General features: G+C 41.5%; 2 protein-coding genes across 2 annotated transcripts in view; one reads left to right on the top strand and one right to left on the bottom strand.

The window, feature by feature from the left end:
* Window positions 1-1,334, top strand: part of itga10 (integrin, alpha 10) — a gene marked incomplete at its 5' end in the record, with an annotated part of 9,567 nt that extends 8,233 nt beyond the window's left edge. The window contains 4 exon segments of the mRNA XM_014004690.1: window positions 422-529; window positions 621-716; window positions 782-895; window positions 973-1,334. Coding sequence (XP_013860144.1) covers window positions 422-529; window positions 621-716; window positions 782-895; window positions 973-1,023 — 369 coding nt within the window.
* A 4,427-nt stretch (window positions 1,335-5,761) lies between these two features.
* Window positions 5,762-15,405, bottom strand: part of polr3c (polymerase (RNA) III (DNA directed) polypeptide C) — a 12,724-nt gene continuing 3,080 nt past the window's right edge. The window contains exons 4-13 of the mRNA XM_014004665.1: window positions 14,871-15,178; window positions 13,425-13,529; window positions 12,971-13,144; window positions 12,838-12,889; window positions 12,688-12,748; window positions 11,104-11,251; window positions 6,444-6,626; window positions 6,319-6,368; window positions 6,084-6,233; window positions 5,762-6,007 (exon numbers count right to left, since the gene is read on the bottom strand). Coding sequence (XP_013860119.1) covers window positions 5,923-6,007; window positions 6,084-6,233; window positions 6,319-6,368; window positions 6,444-6,626; window positions 11,104-11,251; window positions 12,688-12,748; window positions 12,838-12,889; window positions 12,971-13,144; window positions 13,425-13,529; window positions 14,871-15,178 — 1,316 coding nt within the window. The 3' untranslated portion in view covers window positions 5,762-5,922. The remainder of the gene's footprint in view (window positions 6,008-6,083; window positions 6,234-6,318; window positions 6,369-6,443; window positions 6,627-11,103; window positions 11,252-12,687; window positions 12,749-12,837; window positions 12,890-12,970; window positions 13,145-13,424; window positions 13,530-14,870; window positions 15,179-15,405) is intronic.

Genomic DNA, 15,405 nt, shown 5'->3' with positions numbered 1-15,405 from the left:
GTATTATACATGGGTTATTGATAATTAGATTTTTAATGCTATTTAAGTTTTAAAAAATAATGATTGTATTATTCCTGAATAAATGCTGTATTTGTCAGGTCTTTTGAAAAAGAGATTTTAAATCTCAATGAGATCTACCTGGTTAAAGGTTAAATAAAATAAAATAAAATAAAAGGCAGTGGCGGGCCACAGTTGGCCCGTGGACCTTGAGTTTGACACGTGTCCTCTGCGACAGTTTGTTGAAAGGATTTTCAGAATTAATTACATTTAAAAACAACCATTAGTAACAGTTTTTTGTTTTAGTTGTTACAGATGTCAGTGTGTGTGCGGCCCCACATTGTGCACACGTCTCTGCTGTTGTTTAGTTGGTGAAAAGCTGAAAGCTCGGCTGCTCTAACGTTAAAACAACGGGTGTGTGCAGAACTGCAGCCGGGCGTGGTGCACAGAGGTGGTGTGTGAAGTGCAGCAGCTCGGACACGAGGCCATCATCAGGGTCACCCGCAGAGTCCACGATGATTTCTTCAGAAAGGTGAGCTGCAGAACGTGGATCATTAAATCCTCGTCACATTAAAGCTGCTGCTAACCCGTGTGTGTGTGTCTGTTTGTGTGTGTGTCTGTAGGCCAAATACAAGTCGGTGAAGATAGTGAGCAGTTTCGAGCTCACAGCCCAGGAGACGAGCTCCATCACTCTGGGTGCAGGGATCCTCAGAGGGGAGGTGAGACCGCTGAAAGTCTCTGATCCACTTGTTACATTTGTTTGATTTTCATGTCTGTGTTCCAGTCGGTTCTGGAGGTGCTGAAGGGTCGATCCATCCCCATCTCTCTCTGGATCCTGATCGGCAGCATCATCGGCGGCCTGCTGCTGCTCGCTCTCATCATTTTCATCCTGTGGAAGGTATTTATTTTCCACTCTGCCTCTACAAAAAGCATCACCGTGTCGAAGACCGGACGTTAATCTCATGTCTTTCTCAGCTCGGATTCTTCACACGCAAACTAAGAGAAGAGGAAAACCACGAGGATTGAACCAAAGTTTTCTCTTTTTTATTACGATGAAGACGACAGGAAGAGGTGGGCTGGGAGGGGTTCTGCCTCCAAAACAGGGTAAATGACGGTCCTAAGCTGAAGCTGAAGGATCTCCAGGACCAAAGAACCGTTATCAGGGTCCAGCAGAGATGCACTACTTTCAGAATCAGAGGGAGAAATTATGTAAATTATTTTTTTATTGTGTTTTTCAAAGGGAAAAACAAAGTATACTAATCCAGGGGTTCTCAAGCCATTTGGGTCTGGGGACCCCTTACCAGGGACCCCCTCATAAACCCCGTGCTGTTTTAAAATATAATTTATTGTCATTTCTATGAGGTGCTGTTTGTAAAGTTACACAGTCATAAATTATCACCAATATTTATGTTTTATTTAGTCTTTTATAAGAAAAAAAGAACAGATTTATTTTTCAAAGTCAGTTTTTCACCACATGATTCATACATTTATAANCGTCCGACATTAAACAGCCCCACAGAGGAGGGAGGGGCGGGGAGGCTGTCGCCGTGCAGCGCTGCTGTCCTGCGTCTGACCTCAAAGTGCACAAGCTTCAAACTTCAGCGTTGGCTGCGATTTTGAAGCTGAAATCGCGTTCGGTGTGAACGCACCATTACTTAATGTACAATTAATATTATGTAGGGATGCACGATATATCAGCATTAATAGCTGTATCGGACGACATTGGTCATTTTTTAGAATATCGGTATCGGTCCGATATGTAAAACTGGGCTGATGTTAACATCCGATATTGATTTCCCACTTTTAGCTTTGTGTTTCTGTTTTGGGAGGGGAGATTGGGCTGAACAAAATTAGCCCCAATGAGCAGCAAACTGAGAGGGTGGGACAAGACGTCTCTCAATCATCCTGGACCACGAAAAACATTTTTCCCCAAAGGGGCAAAGTGCTACTCAGATGTGATTAAAAACATTAAAACATTAAAATGAATGGGCCTGTGACAAGTTAGGCCAGAACATGAACTAATCTAATTATTGAAGTTTGTTTATTCAGCTTAAATCTTCCTCTTTCAGTCATTCACGATATTTTCATGTTATTTTCAACTGCACCAAACTTTAGGAAAACTTAAGTTTCATAAGATTCTACTGGACTGAAGCCTATTTTCAGACTGCTGATCGAATCAAAATGATAATTGACACCAATTTTTAACAAATCCATTCATAGAGGAAATCTTTCAGTTTGAGGCCATGAAGTCAGGCTGCTGTTACCTGATGTGTGAGTCTGTGTGTTTTCAGGTTACACTGTGTCCTCTGTAGTCATCGCTAACAGGAAGAGACTGTATGTAGCTGGAGCTCCTCGCTTCAAACACAAGGGCAAAGTCATTTTGTTTGAGCTTGGTGACGACGGGGATGTTGAGATCGTTCAGGCCTTGAATGGAGAGCAGGTAAAGCTCATTTTCACCACATCTCCTCTTCTCCTCGCTTAGTTTGGTTGATTTCTGACTACATGCTGGCCTTAATATGTTGTTATTTCTCTGTTCTACTAAAAGTTGTTTTTGACGCATGAAAACATCTAATTACATTTTACACTTAAGCATGTCTCCATTTTGTTACTGATGCAATGCATTTTGGGAATGATAAAGGGTTTTAGTTTAGACTAAAACACAAAGAGACAAGGCTAAAAAGCTTTGCATTGAAATGATTTTCAATAAAGTAGCTCTCAAACTATCGCCATACTGCATACAGTAGTTACAGATTACCAATATATGTACAGTGTTAACTCCCAAGCTACTATTATTAGCATTAGCTTTTGAGCTGATGATATAGCTCAGGAACCAACGCCAAAGCTAATATTCTTAGTGTTAGCTCCAAAGCTAAAGATATGCAGCTTTTTGCCTTAATTCTCAAATCACTTACATATGATTCAATGGACTCACCAGCCTTTTGGTTACGTGTGTTGAATTTATGTCTCTCCATCGTTATATTTGTTTGAGGGTTGCACATTTCCCTGAACTTCCTTTTGAGACATTCGGGGTCCTCCTTGGACTCCGCAGGAATGAGAACACGTCCATCGTCTCCTTGTTCACGCACCTCTGCTGCGTAAACAAAAGATCTTTCGCGCTCAATGGCTTRGGGTCCAGCCAGGTTCAAAAGAATGTAAGCACGGGTCCGTGCTGGCTTGTCAGAATGTGCTGCAGCGATGAAAATGTCATATTCTTGCTCAAATATGCGCCAGTTTACCGCTAAGTTGCCATCGAACATCAARGGGTCGGGTCGTCTGAAGCCGTCCGCCATGTCGTGAAGAAAAAATAAGCTGGTAGCTCGATGGCCCCTCTTGAAAAAAAAAAACAATACTCACAGTACACAGCGGCCCAGGTGAAAACCTAAGTCCGAATCTTCTGACACCATGTTTTGTGTCATGTTTATAAAAAACGACATCGGTATTAAATCTGAAAGTGGTTTATTTGGCAAAACGTGAGCAGTAGGAGACATACACCAGGTGACCACGCCATCTTAACTCTCTGCGCATGTGCAGACCTACGGTAACTCAGAGAGGTCAAATTTCAACATAACTGTATTCACAGTCAGTATTCTACAGGAACCAACACACCAAAACTAATATTATTAGTGTTAGCTCCCTAATGTGAAAGCTAAAAGGCTAAAGTTGAGGTTCTCCTTCCATGAAGCAGCTCTGTTGTCCATTTTATCATCATTTTAAGTTTCAGGCTGAGTTCTTTCTACGTTCTCCTCTCTGTTAAAGTGCTGCAGAAAGTCTGACAGCAGCTCAACTTTGTAAAGAAGTTTACCCATCATTTACCCATCATTTACCCTGAATGCTTTGCGTTGTAAAAAACACAGCACAGTCTGTGTGACAGTACGTTTCTAAATCTGATAAAAACTAAAGTATTTTTACAGTCTGGTTTTTATAGTTCAAATAAAAGTTTATTACTGTAAATAATGTTTGATGTTACAACTAGAGTTCCCTTTAAAGCAGGTAGTAGCAGCAAATCCTGTTCAGACACTAAAACAGGAGTGCCACCTGCTGGATTAGGATGAAATGACATGTCTCTGTCTTCAGATTGGATCTTATTACGGCAGTGAAGTGTGCTGCCTGGACATCGACATGGACGGCATCACGGACGTCCTCCTGGTCGCAGCTCCCATGTTCCTCAGCTCAGGAAACAAGGAGGCAGGAAAAGTCTACATCTACACCCTGAGCGGGGTGAGACAGCCGAGCCGCAGAACCTGGACCAGATCAGTCCTGGTCCTGGAGGGCTGCAGTCCTGCATGTTTTACTTGTTTCTCTGCTCCAACACACCTGATATGAAGGAATAGATGATTATCAGGCTTCTGCAGTACGGAGGACCAACACTGACATAATTAGAAATAACAGCAGAATTATATGAACCACTAAATAAATACACTTAAAATGTACCAATTAAATTAACAAAGGAGAACTTTATCTCCTGTTTTATATTTTAATTGACTTTCATATTAATTTTTTCAGGTTAGTTCCAACAAATTAGTTTAAATATTTGAACACATAATTAAAACTTTACTATATTAATTGTTTTTCCTTTTACTTGTACATGCATTTCTGTGTCTTAAATGTTTATACTTAATTAATTTAATATGTTTTCCAACAACTCTTTATTTCAATGTGTTGCATACTTTTGCTGCCTCAGTTTAGTTAAAAGTTTAAAGTTAAGTTTAAAACAAAGGCAAGGAGGAAAACATCACCTGTGCATTTATTTTAACTAAACTTTAAATAAACTGCAGCAGCACAAAAGTAACACATAGAAATAAAANAACTAGCAATCCTCAACAACTTTTTAAAGAAGCAGCCGAACTAGCAATCCTCAACAACTTTTTAAAGAAGCAGCCGAACTAGCAATCCTCAACGTTTTGATTTTTACACCAGGAGCCAAAGTTCTGTTACAGGAAATCACATCCCCAGCAATCGGCAGTTGTAGGATTAAGCAGTGCACTGTTCATTCACCACTAGTTGGCAGTGTTGTACATATTGTACATGAATTGTCATAAGTGTCAAATTGAACGCCCCTTTAAAATTAGCTTCCGCTAATTTTTCTAAGACTTAAGCATTTTTGAAGTTGCGGACCTAAATACATTCATTAGAGATGGGATAAATGGCTCTTTGAAGGGATCCGGATCTTGGGGAGCCGTTTGTTTCATAGAGCCGTTCGATTTTAAACACATTACGTCATCACATAGGTAAATACGTCATCACGTAGCCGTACGTAATGACGTAATCCCGTCACGTGACTGGAAACGTGTTTGTCAAGCAGAAACTCCCCTCCCCCCCTTTCAACGTGAGCTTCTGTACTCCACAACTCTGCCTGCTTTCCGTGAAAAAGCAAAGCGGGAGCGATTAAAGTGTGAAAAAATAAAGATTATATGAAGAAATAAAACTACAAATGGCTCGTTACTGCCCGCGATTTGGCTCCTATCGTTTGTTGTAAAGAGCCGTTCAAAAGATTCGGATCGTTCGCGAACGTCACAACTCTAATATTCATAAGTACTTTAAAAGTTGCGGAGCTAATTTTTGGATTAGCGCTGTCCACCACTGATAAAAACCAAATTAACAATTGAGTGAAATCTTTTGAGGACACCCTGGGGGTCCTGGGACCCCAGTTTGAGAACCTCTGTGCTAAACTGTTTTTTTATTTAACTTGCAGAGATTTTCCATGGTTTTCTATGTTTCAGTCACACAAGACTTTGTTCTTAATTGAATTAAAACAGTTGGAAACAAAGATTTTTGTTCTGTTTATTCAATAAAAAAAAAAAACCAACAACTACATATTCAGATTTGAGTCCACTCCAACAGAAATGTTCTAAAGTCTAACGGTCAGTAATCAAAGTGAAAACAGAAAACTAAATGTGAATGACTGGAAACGGTTCAAAGTGTGACTCAGGTTGGAGCGACTGCAGTGGAGTTGATGTAGGACTGCAGCAGGAAGATGGTTTCATCCACCTGGTTCTCTGCTGAATCTAACCTGGAGAAGAACCAAAAAAAGACCTTATTCCACCTCTCAGGTGTCGCATCCATCAAACAGTTTTCATTTGTCCTACTTGTTAACATGAAGCCGTAAGACGTCCAGCTGCTGCTTCTCTGAAGCCGTGATCATCTCCTCCACCTCCGTCAGCTGCTCAGGCTCCGCCCCGCTGGCCTGCAGCGACGCCAGGATGGCTTCGATTCGCTGCGATTTCTCTAGAAGACGCCTGCAGGTCCAACAGAAACCAAGCAGCCGATCCATCAGCAGAACAGAGAGAAACCAACGACGTTAAACAATCAAAGACGTCCTACTTGCTCTCTCTGGACTCAAACAGGCGTCGCTCGATCAGGTTGGCCACCGTCTGCAGACACAAAATGTTACCAAAGCCAGCAGGAAACAGAGCAGAGCCCTGAAGGTGGAGGGATTTTAGCTTCACCTTGTAACAGTTCTGCAGCAGCATCCTGGCTGTTGGGAGCTGGTTAACAGTGTAAAGGTAAAAGGTGCGAGAGGGAGCGAAGTCTGGAGTTTTGGGGATTTCCTGAAGGAGAAAAAAAGTCAGTCGGTAAAAAATGTTTGTTTCAAATTTACGGAGCTCGTCTGGTGACATGGATTTAAAAAAAAATCACGTGCCCACGAGATAATTACTGTATTTATTTGTATATAATACAGTATGATCTCATGTATAATACTATCTCATGTATAAGACGACCCCCACTTTTTTTTAGCTTGAAAAGCATGAAAATGTAATCCTCAAACTACCTCCAATTTCAAACAGACTTCCAGATTTTTCAGCCTTTGCAGTCTTTATATATATCAGTAAAATGATCATTGGACTGTTCATTTTATTTTAACAACATATGTACTAAAAGGTATTTTGACAACAAATATATATCAGCTGTAGCNTAAATTATTTGCAAAAATATATAATTAATTGGAACTAAGTTGGAAAAATAAATACGAAGGTGAATTAATGATAAAACATGAGGTAAAGTTCTCCTTTTTAATTTGTTTGGTGCATTTTAAATGTTTATTTAAAGTTTCATTTATCTCTTTATGCTTTCATTTATAATAATGTCAGTGTCGGTCCTCCGTACTGCAGAACATGAAGAGGTAGTTCAGTGACTGGATCAGGTGTGTTGGAGCAGGAAACATGTAAAACATGTAAAACATGTAAAACATGGAGGTCTGCGGCCCTCCGGTTATCTTCAACTGTCTGTCTCTCCCCCTCTCTCTCAGGAGGGGATGTTCGTATCTAACGGCACGCTCACGTCGGAGCAGAAGTCTCAGGACGCCAGGTTCGGCTATGCTCTGGCAGCAGCTCCAGATCTGAACCAGGACGGCTTCACTGACCTGGTGGTGGGGGCTCCACTGGAGGACGAGCACAGGGGGGCCATCTACATCTACCACGGTCAAGATATTTACATCACCCACAAACCTAAACAGGTAGTGCTCCTTTCTGAGCACCTGTACCTGATTGGTTCATGTAGGAGGGGGGCTTAAGGTGAATTAAGCTTRTCCCACATCTCTCATACACAAGGTTATGAGGAAACTTTTACCAAGGTATMTCTCATTACTTGTTAATATCTTGACTGTGCGAAGTGAAAAGTGACACAATAAGTGAACGTTCAGACGAGTTCAAGTTGATTCATAAAAGACTATGCAATCATTTATTTACACAAATTGAACAGATCATGAGTACACTTGATTGTGGTTATTCCTATAACAAGCATCAGAGTTAAATGAGATAAAACCCGCGTCCGAATTTCACTTCACATCAACTCAGATTACTTATATAGAACAGTAAAAACGTCAGTTCTGATGTTAACAACCAAACAATTTTACTGGCACTTTTAGCTTAAGTTTTGGCAAATTAAGAACAAGAAAAGGAGGAAAGTAATGTTAGTAGGTTACTGCTTTTACTTTATCAAAGTGTGGGTCAACCAGATCAGCACGTCCCTTCTGCGCTCAGGAGTCCACATGACACGTCACTCCGAACACATCAGCTTTACCTGGTGATGTCTTCTTAAGACACCCGCTTGGTAGGAACTGTCTCACCTCCGATCAGTCAGGGAACTGATTATCGGCTCGCTTACCGGTCATTGGGGAGTAGGTGTTTTCAGGTAACTTTTCGTCTGTTTCAGTCCAAGCCAGAAAAATTCAAGCTGTACATCCGGTCCCTTCTTTCCAAAATAAAAATCTCCCCTCGGGAGGTAAAAACACACTTAGAGGCTTGAAGCCTCGGGTGGGACAGCCGGCGGCGTGCGGGGTCCCGGGCTGTTAAGTCTCCCCTAGTTAGCTTATGGGCTAAGACTTAGAAGCAGAACTGAGTCTCCGGAGAGATAACTCAGCTTTCTTCCTAGTTTGGAGTCAGGAAGAAGAGTGTGCGTTGTTCAAAGCCGTCCGGGTTAGTAAAAGAAACAGACGAACTTTGGTTCCGCCCTCAGCTTAGAGATGAGTCAGAGAAAGAAGGATAAGATTTGCCAGCGGCGCCAGCTCAAGATTAAAATTCTATGGCTGTTCACAACAGGATGATAACCTCTTTTCAGCTTTCTTCTGATAGACTCTAAGAGAAATCACTGCAAAACATTTATAATGATTAATTAACATTTCTGTCTTATAATCAGTCTGAACCTTCTGTTAGTCCAGATAAATGAAAGATTTTCTCAGGAAAAATCCACATTTATATTACTGTGTTCACAGTAAAATAAAAACTGTGATTTACATAAAAACACAATGAAAACATTGTAATCAGATTCTCTGTGATTTTTTTATACCATTATTAATATTTTAGGCACGATAAAAGGAAAGAAGTGGTTCCACTTTTCCTGTGACAGTCATTATCATGATTTAACAAATGCATAAACATTCTCAGTTAAATAACAAATGAATCTCGAACAGAAGAGATTGTTCTGTCCATTATCTGATTAAGAGAACTGAGAAACTCTCCTAGGTTAAAATGACCTGTCATGGCCTAAATAGAGTTCAGTTTGTGACAGAGTTCCTGTCCTCTCGTCAGGCCTGTCCGAGGCCTGCTTCGAGACATGCACCTGAGAAGTCGGCCTGACATCTGTCTCTCTTTGCAGCACATAACGGGGTCGTCCCTCTCCCCCTCCCTTCGGTATTTTGGTCGCAGTTTGAGCTCACGGTTGGACTTGGATGGAGACGGTCTGATAGACCTGGCAGTGGGAGCTCAGGGGAAGGCTGTGCTGCTCAGGTAAGCAGGAGCAACTTGACTCTAATAATCTCTAAACATCCACTCTGTGTAGCGTCAGTGAGACAAATGATCATTTCCCCTCCATCATCCATCCCTCACAGCTCCCGAAGCATCGTTCAGATAAACGTGAGTCTGTCCTTCCAGCCTCACTCCATCAACGTCATCCAGAAGACGTGTCAGAGGGGGGGCAGAGACTCAGCCTGCCTGAACGCCACCACCTGCTTCACGGCCAAATCCCGCTCCCCTGAGTCACACAGCATCGCCTTCGGTAAAACTCATCTCTCCTGCTTTAACCCAGAAACATCTTCTCATTTCTACATGAAAACAACACAATACACAGTGTGAACATTTAACATCCATTCTTGCACTTTTTACAGCCAGATAAAATGTGTTAACAGCCCTGATGTGAGACAAAATACAGAGAAAAGACAGAAAATATAATAGCATATAATATAATATAATAGAAAATAATAATAATAATAATAATAATAATAAATATAATAGCCACAAATCTTTATGTTAGTAGTTGTCAGTGGTGGGCAGGGTTCTGCAACCTTCATGATCAAAAGAGCCATTTTAGTACTCCCTGTCCCAGCAAAAACAGTTAATGTTTGTAATCCATACTAAAATTTTATATGTATTGATTTATTTTACTTTACAATCGGAGCTCCTTTTTAAAAAAAAAAAGTTTAAACGCTGGAGCTCAATACTTGACGTAATTGGTCGAAGCAAATCGGCCAACAGGGTTAGAGACGCAGAAATGATTTAAAGATGATATACTGGTGACGACTGACATCTAGTGGTCAACTGGAGCAACTACATGGAAAAGTTTCGTTTCCCGTCACAAATCAAATCCGTCATGTACCCAGAATGCATCGCTTCAGTTTTCCAATAAACAGTTTTAAAATTACTTTATTGATGCTTCTTTAATGAAAAATCTACAACAAACAAAAGAAAAAGACAAAGAAGCAGCCGAACTAGCAATCCTCAACAACTTTTTAATTTTTACACCAGGAGCTAAAGGTCTGTTTCAGGAAATCACATCCCCAGCAATCGGTGATTGTAGGATTAATCTGTATAAGGATTCATACACCGCTAGTTGGCAGTGTTGTACATATACAATTGTTGCCAGTTAGTGTCAAATTGAACTTGTGCTTTAGAATTAGCTTCTGCTAGTTTTTCTATGGTAAAAGCATTTTTGAAGTTGTATATTTTCATAAGCGCTTTAGAAACTATGGAGCTAATTTTTGGATTAGCGCTGCCCACCACTCTCTGCTACATTGCTTGTAATAATGCACATTAAATATGTTCCTGGGAATATTTCACTTAAGATATATTGCACACATTTTGTATTGCACATGGGTCAAAAAATTTAATCTTTGTTGCCATTATTTATTTATTTATTTATTTATTTATTTAATTCTTCCACAGATCTCTGGGTGTCGGCCACATTGGATGACAGGAAGTTGTCAGCGCGGGCTTTATTTGACGACAGCTCCCACAGACAGATCCAGCTTTCAGTTGGAGTCCAAACAGGAAAGGCTCTCTGCTACAGACTGCCCTTCCACGTCTACGTGAGTGTCGGTGTCCTTTCCTCCTCCATCCCTGATCCAAAACTCCCAGCACTGTTAATGTTTTCTGTACAGGACACAGCAGATTACATCCGGCCAATCAGCTTCTCACTGGGGTTTAAGATCAACAACACGGAGGTGGGGCCAGTGCTGGATGAAGGCTGGCCAACCAACATCAAGAAATATGTAAGTTTTACTAAAGTCATCAATATTAAATTAAAAATTAAATATCCAAATGTGTCGTTCTCATTACACCCGTCCAGATCTCCTTCTTTAAAGACTGCGGCGAGGATGACGTTTGCATGACGGACCTGGTCCTGCAGGCCAACATGGACATCACCGGGACGAGGTAGACATCTCATCGGTTCAATGAAAGCTCGTGCTGCGACTCGTTGGGTCTGAGCGAGTCTTTCCTCCCGCAGGCAGAAGCCCCATGTGATTCGCAGTCCTCGGAAGCGTCTGGTGGTGGAGGTTCAGCTTCAGAACCGACTGGAAAACGCCTACAACACCAGCCTGAAGCTGCATTATTCACGCAACCTGCACTTCTCCAGCCTCAGCGTCAGAGTAAATCATCTCACGACACGTCCAGCACGAACAAAACCTTCAGGTTTATTTATTCGCTTTTCTGTCAATATAGGAGAATACCAACTTTAAGATGGAGTGCACAGCTCTGGGCTCGAACAGCCACTCGTGTAACGTCAGCTACCCGGTGTTTCGCTCTCATTCTAAGGTAATCTCACCACCAGGGTGACGGGCTTGTATGGGATAAATATTGTGCCAGCAGGAACTGAATCTGAATGTGCATAATTTGAAAATAAATTTTACTAAATTGAAACTGAATTTAAAGTTTTATATCTGAATTAATTTGCTTTGAAACTGTACAGTATTTTTGTTTATTAAAAATTCAGTTTGACTACTTTCACTTTCAGTTCCATAATTCAGATTTTTGTGTCACATCCTGGTCCTTGAGAAAGCCAGGCAGAGTAATCAAACACAGATCCACAGATTTATGTTTCACTTTGGTGAAGTTTCCCTTCTGTCTGTAACAGAGTTGATGCAATCCACTGTAAAAGNATTTAGAAGTTTTTATTCGTTTTTACAGTGGATTCGCTAGTTTTTATTAGTGATTGCATTTTTAATGCTTAGCTTAGGTTTTAGTTCTAGTATTAGGGTTTTTTTTTATAGTTAGCTTGTGATGTTCCTGTGAGTTAACTAACCAACAGCTTTTTGTCACTAGTTAAATCAGTCCATTTGTGTAACTCAGTTTTACCAAATAAAAACTTGTGATTATTTCAGGACGATGACAACAGTCGTCTCCAACCTGTTGTTTGTTTTTCATGGAGTTACTGAGAGAAGCTAACGTGTCAGATAGTCCCAGTTAGCATCTTGTGTGAGTTTGATTCATGCAGTTTTTCACCTGAGAAGTATTCCACCTGTTTTATCACCTGTTTTATCACCTGTTTTATCACCTGTTTTATCACCTGTTTTATCACCTGTTTCCACTACAAAACACTTGATTTATTTTTCTGTCATATTCAAAGAAATCCTAAAGTGGACGTTGTTGTTTTCTCCCAACTTTTGTTGTCATCATTCAGCAGCAGACTGTAAACAAGTGTTACAGACCACAGCTGATGTAAAACTACTCAGTAAAAAAAAAAGATTCACGTCTCAAAATAAAGTGACAAACATTAAAACTAAGGATATTCTATCTATAATTTCAGCTTTAGTTAGTTTTGTAAAAAGATTATAGTTTTAGTAATTGTCTTTTCATTTTATTACAGTTTTTATTTATTTCAGTTAATTAAAATGTTTTTTTCAGTTTCAGTTGTGGTTATTTAGTTAGTTTTAGTTAACTATAACAACCCTGAGGAGAGAGGATTGAAAGAAGCGCTCACCTCTCCTGAACAATGGACTCCAGCGTGGCTCGGGCCAGGTTAGCCAGAGCTCTGTGCAGATCTGAGAGACGGGTTCAGAAAAGCAGCCGGTCTTCGTCACGAACAAACAGAACCCTGACAGTCCAGCTCATCGGCTGCAGATAAGGATACTGACGATGTACATCCCTCCTCCGCTCTCACCAGCCTTCCCCACAAACTCCATCTGACAGAGGAGAAGCAGAAACTCTGAGTGAACCGAGGCTTGGAGCTGAGCGCAGAAACGCTCGCCTCCAGAAACACATACCGGGTCGTCCACCAGCAGGGTCAGGTACTGGTCTAAGATGGGCCTGGAGATGTTGTAACTGGCAGAGAGGGACCTGAAGATCTCATTGGCTGACAGGGGCTTGGTGCAGGCGGCTGAGGCTGAAGTGGTGACCTCGCTCATCCTCAGGATGGTCCTGACGATCTCGCTGCTCGTCTGATTGGTTCAAACCATCCGTTACTTTCAGCAGCAGCTTTACTTCCTCGTTTTAACATCGAAACAAGGAAAAATCAAAGTTCATGTTGTTTTTCTGCACTGAAGTCGACGTTTTCTCTTAGAAAGAACTGGTGGGTGATGGATCCCCAATATCTTAAATTCTGCTGTAAAACCAAATAACTACAGAATGTTTTGGTTAGAATATTAATTATAAACAATTTAAAAAAGGTAACGAAACGCAGAACTCTGACTTTAACCACACGTTGTGTGAAGTTCGGACCTGATCCAGTTTGTTGGCCACGGCGCTGATGATGGCCTGGTCTCTGAAGTGCTGATGGAACCGCTCGAAATTCACCTGCCAGTAAATCCCCTCGTCGCCATGCACCTGTGGGCGAGACGACATCGTTACGACAGAAAATATACAGCACCAGCTCTAAAGTCCCACACCCACCATCCTTTCATCCTGCATCCAGATTACAGAGCCCGCGAGGGGACATGGGGGATTTTTTTCTTTTGTGCTCCCTCGCAATACTTTTGCGTTACCTTGCAATACTTTTGCATTCGCTGGCAATACTTTTGCGTTACCTTGCAATACTTTTGCGTTACCTCGCAATACCTTTGCATTACCTTGCAATAATTTTGCGTTAACTTGCAATACTTTTGTGTTCCCTTGCAATACTTTTGCGTTACCTTGCTTTGCGTTACCTCACAAAACTTTTGTGTTCCCTCGCAAAACTTTTGCGTTCCCTCGCAATACCTTTGCGTTACCTTGCAAAACTTTTGCGTTACCTCGCAATACTTTTGCGTTCCCTCGCAATACTTTTGCGTTCCCTCGCAATACCTTTGCGTTCCCTCACAATATTATTTTGCGTTCCCTCGCAAAAGTTTGATTTGTATATGAACTTAATTAAATCAGACTTTTATTTTGAAATATTCAGTTACCAAAACAGGATGTGTTGCCACAAGTTTGTGAAATTAACTTTGATGTTGTGTGGCTGTACTGTGTTAAAATATCATCATATGACACACTTCCATGCGTGGCTGTGTGATATATTCATTCTGAAGCTGAATTAAAGCAGTAGGCTAACTCGCTAATGGTGAACATGTGAGTTTGTTAATAAACCGGCAGGCACAACAGTGTTTAACGACTTTTGCGAGGTAACGCAATACTTTTGCGTGGGAACGCAAAAAAAAAATCCCCATGTTCCCTCGTGGGCTCAGTAACAGCTAAATGTGACAGACACACAGAAAATAGGGCTATGGGGTAGAAGGCAGAAACAGTATGAAGTTGGCCTACGGTAGAAATGAAGGGATTCAGTTTATACCCTGATATGAATTTGAGGTCATACCTCCCAGCTCTAATAGAACATTAAGGTCTTGAAACAAAACTGTTTTAAAAACAGACTTTGTGTGAGGTTTCCTGCTAGTTGTTGGAAAAGGCATCACTTCCATATATGAGCTGGGACATCACAAACAGCCCACCTACAAAGTGAGACAGTCTTCCTGGCTTCATGGTGGTTCAGACAGATCAGAATAATTAACATTTCATCCTTCCATCCTCGTCACTGCGTGCTCCTCCATCAGGAGAACACTGTCCTCCTTCTGTGGCGTTCCTCCTGTGACATCACCAGCTGCTGTTTCTGTGTCTGGGTGGTTATTTGATCTTTTTTTTTAAACTTGCCGAAATGTGGAAAGAACCTCTAACCACTGTTTTCTACTAACTGACCTGTGAATCCATCCTGGGTCTTTTGGCGCTCCTTGGCTCCTCCCCGTCCTCGGCGGCGTGCTGGCGTTTGCCCCGTCCCACAAGCGTCACGTGAGGCACCCTGTAGCAGTCGGCGAAGCTCTCTGCGGACGGTGCAGCGGCGCCGGAGGGGGCTGTGGGAGCCCCGGGGGCAGCTGGAGCTGCAGCTTGTGCACCGCTGTCTGCCGCCGCCGCCGCCGCCGGTGGAGGAGGGCAACGCTGGAGAAAATGTGTCTCCACGAGTTTGGAAAAAATGGAGGAGACTTCACTGTAATCCACGCTGCGCCCGTCTGTAAGGAGGAAACACAAGATCCAGGATTAGTTGTAACATTAGACTTTATTTGATAAACATTTATTTTCACTGTAAAATAAAGACTGTAAAATGTTTAGTTTTTATCATTTTTAAAAATATATTTTAACACGGACGGGGCCATTTTATTTGCACACAAAGCATTCTGGGTAAATGATGACGTGGATAGGTCCTCGGTGCGAGGCTGCTAGCGAGCTATATCCACCC

Source organism: Austrofundulus limnaeus, unplaced genomic scaffold, assembly GCF_001266775.1.
Source record: "Austrofundulus limnaeus strain Quisiro unplaced genomic scaffold, Austrofundulus_limnaeus-1.0 Scaffold26, whole genome shotgun sequence".
In the NCBI taxonomy this organism is placed as follows: Eukaryota; Metazoa; Chordata; class Actinopteri; order Cyprinodontiformes; family Rivulidae; genus Austrofundulus; species Austrofundulus limnaeus.
Note: the sequence above shows the minus strand (reverse complement) of the source record. Positions and strands in the feature narration are given on the sequence as shown.